This window comes from Miscanthus floridulus, chromosome 6, assembly GCF_019320115.1.
Source record: "Miscanthus floridulus cultivar M001 chromosome 6, ASM1932011v1, whole genome shotgun sequence".
Classification (NCBI taxonomy): Eukaryota; Viridiplantae; Streptophyta; class Magnoliopsida; order Poales; family Poaceae; genus Miscanthus; species Miscanthus floridulus.
In genome coordinates, this window is record NC_089585.1 from 121,153,351 (window position 1) to 121,162,328 (window position 8,978).

The 8,978-nt window shown below is 48.9% G+C and overlaps 2 protein-coding genes across 2 annotated transcripts in view; both read right to left on the reverse strand.

Annotated features, from left to right (window-relative positions):
- LOC136456781 (protein NETWORKED 2A-like) overlaps positions 1-8,978 on the reverse strand; it is a 258,690-nt gene that overhangs the window by 127,749 nt on the left and 121,963 nt on the right. The gene's annotated exons all lie outside the window — the stretch shown is intronic.
- LOC136456784 (small ribosomal subunit protein uS12) overlaps positions 7,864-8,978 on the reverse strand; it is a 264,823-nt gene continuing 263,708 nt past the window's right edge. The window contains exons 2-4 of the mRNA XM_066456764.1: positions 8,532-8,688; positions 8,320-8,446; positions 7,864-8,234 (exon numbers count right to left, since the gene is read on the reverse strand). Of these exons, the coding sequence (XP_066312861.1) occupies positions 8,094-8,234; positions 8,320-8,446; positions 8,532-8,688 (425 nt within the window). The 3' untranslated portion in view covers positions 7,864-8,093. The remainder of the gene's footprint in view (positions 8,235-8,319; positions 8,447-8,531; positions 8,689-8,978) is intronic.

The following is an 8,978-nucleotide window of genomic DNA, read 5'->3' on the forward strand; positions in this document are numbered from 1 at the left end:
TGAACGAAGGTGAACACGTGGTAGTTAATCAAGTTGTTGAGGAGGTTAATCCGTCTGTTGAGGTCAGATCGAATACTTGTGAAACGTCGCAGGAACCAGACTTTTCCATCAACGAAGGTAAGCCCCGGATGCATACAACCCTACCTTGTGTTTTATAAATCAATTTTGCTTTTGCTTTCCGTTACTGCATTGAGTGATTAGGAGTTAAGTAAGAGCCTAATTGGTGCATTACCACCCTTGTTAATCCATATTTACCATATTACCAGTTTTAAACTCGTATATGCCTAGTTTTGCTTAGCTATGCGTAGAACGATGAAAGTCGGATGACTACCTGCCACTTGCAAGTAACAAATGGAACATTGGTTAATTATGTTAGCATGTGATATGGGAATGTGGAGTAATAAATCTAGACCGGGCGGACTCGGTGAGTGTGAGCCACCAGACATGGAGGTCTGGTGAGCGGGGTCTTTCCGCCTGTGTCGATTAAGGCATGTCCGTTGTTGAATTGCATGAGGTGAGAATTTGTAGTACTAACCACATACTTCGGTAAGCCTTTGCTCGGCTATTCTATTATGAGAATGGCTACTCGCGCACTGGGAGTGGAGAGATGGCGAGAATAGCGTGTACCCACGTGGCCATGGGCTGGAATGGTGGAGTACTGTATTCTCGGGTGGCGTGGACCCGTTCTTGTTTTAGAGGATCCGAGGGTAGGTTGGTATATGTAGGTCGGGAACCTGTATATGTCGTGTGGTCTGGAATTCCCAGCTGAGTTTATAATCGGTTCAAATCGTCATTGCTCCTCGGTTATGGAGACTCAACTCACTGTTCATCATCGTAGTATTAATAACTGGAACTCGAATAAGTCTTGTGAAGGTGTTGGATATAAAGTTTCATGATCTCAACACGGATCATGTCAGCTTTGTATATAATTCTTATGAAGTTTTCTATATAAAGAATTTTGTTAAAAGAGCTTTTACGCAAAAGAACTTTGATCATTGTAAAGCTATACCTTGAATCCCTGAGCCTGCATTCCTAAGTTTATCAGTTAATATTTTGGTTAAGTCTTGTTGAGTACTTTTGTACTCAGGGTTCGTTGACCCTTGTTGCAGGTGAGCCTCATGAGCAGATCTATTTTGGATCGTGCTGCATGACTATTGTTCGTTCTGACGATGAGAAGTAAATGTGTGATCCCTGGGTAGGATGTTTATTTTGTGTGTAATGTATATGTTAATTATGCCACTCCACTATTACTATGGTTTGTAATAAGTATCGAACTTAGTTTGTAAGGTTTGAAACAACTGGTTTGTAAACTATGTTATTGTAAGACTTCCGCTGTTTTTACTCTGGTGTCGATATTTGAATAAATGTTGTAATTCTGCAATAACTTTGTAATGTGATCCTACTCGGAAATCATGGATGATTTAGGGTTCCCCGAGGACACCCGACAGACTTCTTAAGTTACTAGGAACATATGCATTGTTGTCAAAGGTCGTTGGACAGTGATAAGTGCATGTGGGTCCTATAATTTAGGAGGTTCTGCCACACTCCATCCCAACGAAAGCCTCATAGATGGTGATGAAGTCGGCAACGTATGACACCCTCTAATGCGCCACCTCCTTCGGTGGAACCAGCCCCTTCTCGGCAAAGGCGGCCAGCACCATCTCATCTATGTTGGGGGACCTCCAACTTGACATCATGCTCTAGAATCACGAACGGGTCTGTGAGTTCTCCTTTCCTTCTCCCTTCCCCTATTTAAAGAAGAGGCAGAGCAGTTGAGGAAAGGCGAAAGGATTAGGGCAAGAAACCCTCTCCCTTCCCCCATTCAATGCAGATGGGAAATGATGGGACATGCCTTGACCGATGGGACGCACCCTGCCCGACAGAATGGCGCCTGGTCAGACGAGATGTGGCCTGGGTATGGCCCATCACTACTGCTGGCCGGGCACGAGAACTAAAGTGCCACCACGCGTAGGTGGCCCTCCGCCTTCTCAGGCGGGACTTGGAAAGGCCTAACCATGGGATCTCTGCCTAAGAGAGACCATCAGACTTCCTAAGTCAATCAGACGGCTAAGGCGAACACCGAGAGATAGGTAAGGAGCAGAGGGATGTCCCATGTGGGCCATGCTGACTCCATCACGAATGACGAGCGTGGATCTCGGTCGGATATTTTTGATTGGAGCTCCTCAAACCCCGTCACCCGAGTCATCAAGGTAACATTACCAACCCCCACTATTTCTTTATATAATCATTCATACATCTATACACGCATTCATTCATTCCATACATCCAAGGCATCGCATATGCAGTTAAATGCATCACAACGCTCCGTGTTACGTCACGAAGCGGCAGTTGCCTCATTCAACATGAGCAATGACCGACTGGGGTTCAAAGGCCGGCCCATAAAGGGCTCGAGGCCACCTCGCGTCAAACAGAGCCAGGGGATAAAACGCAGATGAGCCCTGAGTGGCCCTTGCCCAGTCTGTCCTGAAGCAGATAGGGTCATCTCAACCTTCTTATTTGATCCTAAACCTCAACCAAACCCACATAATCTCCATCGAGGGGAGGCCAGCGGGCCACCCGGGTCGGTCTCCGGAATGACCCAAGCATCTGTCGAGTTGCAGGTTAAGGAGTAGCGGAATGTCACATGAGGGCTATGCTGACCCCATCACGAACGACGGACCCGGATTTCACTCGATCATACCCGTTAGCGAGCTCACCGATCGTGTCACTCGAGCCCGAGCCATCGAGGCAAGCGACGTTGGCTCAGCCCCTCCAGTTGTGAGACACCATAGATAGGGTAACACACAAAACTCAATCGACCCCTACCAAGCCCAACAGGGCTCAGGAGCTAAAGACACCTAAACTACCTCGGCTATGCCTGACGCTAGGATCTGAGACTCTATATCACCCGATCCTTAAACTGCCTCGACTGCGCTCGATGCCAGGATCCACAAGCTTCGTCCTGCTCGATCCCTAAGCTGCCTTGGCTACACCCGACGCGTGCGCCAGATGTCAGGATCCACGAGCTCCATCTCACCCAATCCCTAAACTGCCTCGGCTGCACCCGACGCCAGGATCTGCGAGCTCCATCTCTCCTGATCCCTAAACTGCCTCGACTGCGCCCGACGCATGCACCCAATGTCAGAATCTGCGAGCTCCATCTCGCTCGATCCCTAAACTGCCTCGGCTGTGCCTGACGCGTGCGCCTAATGCCAGGATCCATGAGCTCCGTCTCACCTAATCCCTAAACTACCTTGGCTACGCCCGATGCGTGCGCCCGATGCTAGGATCCGTGAGCTCCATCTCGCCCAATCCCTAAACTGCCTTGGATATGCCCGACGTGTGCGCTCAACACTAGGATCCGTGAGCTCTGTCTCACCCGATCCCTAAATTGCCTCGGCTGCGCCCAACACGTGCGCCCGATGCCAGGATCCATGAGCTTCGTCTCGCCCGATCCCTAAACTGCCTCAGCTACGCCTGACGCGTACGCCCGACGCACGGATCCACAAGCCCCGTCTCACCCGATTCCTAAAACGTCCGACGCCAGGATCCGCGAGCTTTGTCTCACCCGTTCCTTGAAAACTACCTTGATCCCTAAAACTGTCCGCTGACAAAACCCCCTAGGCGATTTGGCCCGAATCACCCGGGGGCTTGAGGCTACACCCGTGGGTGCGCTCGTGTGCACTCGCTGACGAAACAAAAACTTCCCCCGCCGGCAAACACGAAAACCCCCCAGACAATTCTACCTGAATCGCCCGGGGGCTCGGGGGCTACACCCATGGGTCCGCTCGCGTGCACCCGCCGTCAAGACAAAAATCCCCTAGACGATTCTACCCGAATCGCCCGGGGACTCGGGGGCTCCTGTCGGGTTATAAACCCGCGGTGCCTCTTGGACCGGCTTCCCAACAAAGGCTCGGCCCAGCAGACGACGTTGAGAACAACGCGCAAACTCCTGGGCCGGCCCAAATACCTAATCAAAAGGCCAGAAGGGCAATACAATTTTTGACCAGAAGGCCTCGCTAAAGAGGAACAACGCTCGCTTCTGACTCCAGCCCGTCTCTCCAACTGAAATGCCTGGCCAAACACCACTTTCGACTCTAACCCGCTTCTCCGACCGGGAATGCACCGAACCCCTGCTTACAGCTTCTCTCCGACTGGCACAATCAGAGCCGACTGGGACCAACCGACCGGGGACGCCCGCTCAGTAAGGACCAGGAAACGGATGGAGAAAGTAAGGCAGGGCACTCAAGTCAACCGCAATATCAAGGACCGTACCCTGTACACAAGCCGGACAGTACCCTATGACCTTTCTGACATGATAGAACCCAAACAGTGTTGTAGGCGCCGACATTTTCCCTACAATGTTGTGGGCGCCATCAACTCTCATACCAGACAAACACGGTAAGGCTCCCCCCACATGCCTCTGGGCATCAACAATGTTGTGGGCGTCGGCATTTACCATATCAGGCGAACATGGTAAAACCCCCTACATGCCTCTGGACATCAACAGTATGACCGGCACCGACGTCTGACATATCGGAAGAAGACGACGGAACCTCCTACATGCATCTGACATTTAACAGTGTTATGGGCGCCTACCATCACCTTGTACCCGACGGCGTGGGCAACCAGACTTAGTAGCATGCGTACTCTCTCTCTCTCTCACACACTTGTAATGTCGTCCCCTTTACCTATAAAAGGGGACACGCTCTCTCCCAACAGAGAGATCGATCAGTTCACTTGCATTGATTCACCCTCTGTAACTTTAGACACTCTAAAGTTATATAGAGCACACGCTCGAACACTTAGCACATAGCGAAGCTCCCATGCCCTTCAGACCAAAGTCCAACCGGACCTCTTGTACCCTTATCTTTCTCCCTTCCGTTTGTAACCCCACTGCAAACTTCGAGCACCTGGGCTCAGGAATAAAGTCACCGACCGACTCAAACTGGACGTAGGGCACGTTGCCTGAACTAGTATAAACCCTGTGTCATTGAGTGCTAGGCCACATCCAATCACAACGTATGACAAAACTATAAATATTTACGTGTTCGTCACTTTCTGCACCGACACTCTTTAACTTGTGTAACCAAGTTGAGTCATGACAAGCTCGTGCCATTCAAAACTTAGTTTACACACACGTACACACATGAAATTCACACATATACTAATAAACAAGTCACCAATTTTTTAAAGAAATAAACAAGTCACCTAAAGACATACATACATTATAATAGAGCAGCAATAGAAGGTCATCGGGAAAAAATTAGATGGAGAACAAAAACAAAAACAATATCAAAATTGGCAACAACCGTGGTTGACGACCTAGTCAGATAGATGAGAATTGCGAGCCGCCAGTCAGAAGCCAGTCAGAAGTTGGGTGTCCAGCACCGACAGCTGAGAACGAGCCACTAGGAAGAAGGATCTCGCTACCATGAGAACAACGGTTTAGGTGGGTGTCCAGCACCGACAGGGGAGAAGAACACCGATCCACCATCGCATATTGAGGAAGATGACGCACAACACAAGATGATGGCAGGTGGCTGAACTCGTTGTAGACGACTGTGAAACCAACGAGGTACGTAGTAGGTTAGAGCAAATTGAGAACGGCTTTCCTAGTGCCCAGGCACCCGACACGCGAGATGCGTCCGGACGTTGCTCCCATTTGCAAACTCGCCCACCCCATCACATAAATCGAATAGAATTACGTCCACTATGCCCCTGTCCTGTTCCCCGTCACGCCCCTAACCCCGTTCCCCACCGCGCCCCGTTCTCCCACCGTCCCCCTGTCCCAAAGAGCACAAAATACTTCAAATGCGGCATCGCAAATTAGGTAAAACTATATAGTGCGACATCAAAATATAAATACTGCAACACCGCAAAACTATGTAGTGCAACATCGAAAATTATGTACTACAACATCAAAAAATATGTGATGCAACATCACATACAGTACTGCAACATCGCAAAATCAACCATGAAACATGGGGACGGAAACATCTCAAATCACCATTCAGTGCTGCAACATTTGAAAAAGGTAATTTCAACCATTAAAATTGTTGCCACAACACGTAGAAAAAGTTAAACCTCACAAGTTGCAACATTAGGGGAAAATACAATCCCAACATTAGAACTTCCTTTATGCGACACATAAATCACCTATTTGTCACATTCGAAAATCATCTGTTGCAACATCCCAAAAATCCCCTTTCAACACGGAGAAACTAGCAAGGCGTACAAAACAGCAAGGGGATGGGTTCGAGGTGCAGGTTGCTCTAGCCCCTGACCCATCACCTTCGAGCTTGCCGGAGGGAGGAGGAAATAGAAACTAGGGATAAAAACGGTCGGGAACGGTCAGAAAAATATCTTAACTATTCCCGCTCCTGTATTTTTTTTGCCGGGAATGGAAATGGGAATGGGAAGGCCGGACGAGAAAATGAAATCGATATTACGGGATATTGGGAACGGAATATTTCGAACGAAAACGTGTCGATTACGACCGCGAAGCGGTAACACAAAACAGGAACATCAATATATGTAACCACTTAAAACAATGAGCTCGATGCAACAATAGCAACCATATGCAAACAAGTGGACAAGTTCAAAACGTCCTGGAGCGTTGTTATATTGTTGAACCATGAAGGATACAAAATTGATGACTGAAACCGAAACTTAGCAACTATTGTATATCGATATCGCCTTGCCTCATCCAGTGAACGGGAGGAAGTAGCGGACGGGAGTGGGCTGGGCCTGTGGTGCGGGGGAGCGGGATGTTTCGTGGGCTGTATCAATTAGTGGGCTGAATATGAGGTTTAGGTGTACAAAATATGGGAATACCGTCGGGAAATTTCTTACCCAAATACGGGAACAGTGAATACGGTCGGAAAAATTCCTTAACTGATTATGTTCCCGTTCCTGCCTAAAATACGGTGTCAGTTTCCCGTTTCCTGTTTTTCCTACAAAAACGGTATGCGGTCGGTTAATGCGGTATACAGTGTCGGTCGGTACGGGAATAGAACCCTAGCCACCGCCACGTCCCTCAGATCTAGAGGAGGAGGAGAGCTCAGATCCAGAGGACGACCAACCTACCTTGATGGAGCCGCCGTTGTCGTCCTCGTCTCCGGTGGGGGTGCGGGAGTCGGGTTGCTGGGGACGCAGGGTAGCAATGGAGGCCGTGGAGGGGGGGAGGAGGGAGCGTGGGCGAGCGGGGCGTGGGCGCGGCGTCCGTCTCAGGGGCGCTAGCAGGCCCGGAGCGGGCACGAGTGGGGTGACAGTGAGTTGAGCGCGGACGCGGCGTAGAATGGATGAGGCGCGAGCGCTATGGGAGTGAGAGGTCAGAGGAAAGGATAAATTGGCGTGCGGCACAGGTGGGTCAGGTTCGGGCAAGTCAGGTCTGTCCGTCGGGTTCGGGCAGGTCGGGGGTCCGTCCGGACGTCCGCTGTGTATCATTATCGAACTGAGAACTGCGATGACGACGGACTGGCGCGGCAAAGACGAATGGGCTCTGATCCGAGGTTGGAGGGTCGACCGAGGTTGGGGAGGCTGACCACCAGAGTCGAGGAAGAACTAGCCGCCTGCAACGACGAGCAGAACGTTATCTGAAGCTTACAACGGCAACAGCGATACCACTGCTTGGCCTCATCCTCATTGAGCTTCCACTGACCACTATGATTTACATGCTCGTCGGCATGAAACGTAGCAATTGGTTGTATAGCACAATAATCTGTACTGGTACCAACAATGTGAAATAAGCCTCCCTAAGCTCTATCAAGATAAGCAATGCTACAAGGCAATCACATGGTACGAACAGGAGAAATTGCTAAGGAACTTGGACTCTAAAACGAACCAATCACAAGTGCTATGGAATCAGAAAAGGCAAGCTACCAGTACCAGCATTACAGCATCTCAAACTAGGCGAACAGAACTCGTGATAGTACTCAACAGAAGGAGAGTCTGAAAAGATATCGTTTTCCCGAACAAAATCTTAGGTTAACAATTGCAAGAGTGCACTGTAAACATAGCAAGCAACCATTCTTCATATAAAGCCTTCCATATTCGACTCCATGCTTGCTGATTTTGAGTGCAAGAGCAATCTAAGACCTTGGCTTCTCTTTCTTCTCCTTGAAGAGGGCAAGCAGAGACACACCCGAGACCTTGACGACCTTGAACCGGACACCAGGAATATCTCCCACAGCGTGACCCTTACGACCAAATCCGGCAATCAACACCTCATCCTGGACAGAGATGAGACAAGTTAAGTCTGGGCTGCACCATAGGCTGCAAGACAAGAATCGTAAGCGTTTGGGATAAAGAGTATACATTTTCCTCAATGTAGTTCAAGCAACCATCATTTGGCACAAAGGCAGCAATCTTCTTGCCATTCTTCACAAGCTGAACACGAGCACACTTACGGATAGCAGAATTTGGCTGCTTGGCCTCAATACCACTGCAATATGATCAGTGTTTATTTGCTCAGTTGAGTTAAAAGCAAATTGTCCAAGAAAAAAAGTACAGTTGTAGCATCTGCTTACATCTTCTCCAGAACAATGCCCTTGGCATGGGATGAACCAGCGAAGGGTTTCTTCCACTCATTGCCCAAATGGCTCTTCTTGTATGCCTTGTCAGCCCACCGCTGGTTCCTGCGGTGGGTCTTGAGCTTGCGCCCAGCTCCCATACCACGTGTCTTCCTGTATCAGACAAAGCCAGAAAAAAAAAGATCATGTTGGAACATTTTTAATGTGGTAGTCTATTGCATTGAACCCAAAGCCTTTTTAACAGTGTTAAAAAAAAAGAAAGCATCAATACCACAACAGTTAGAAAAGCGCAGCTAAATAAGCAATGAAATCTCTATCAGAAATTTATCTGGAACCAAGTGACAGTTGGACATTACAAGGACAAAACAGATAATTGCGTCTAGATCGAAGTCGAAATACTGACACACTTATATACAGTCTACCTAGTTCTAATAAACTTTTCAT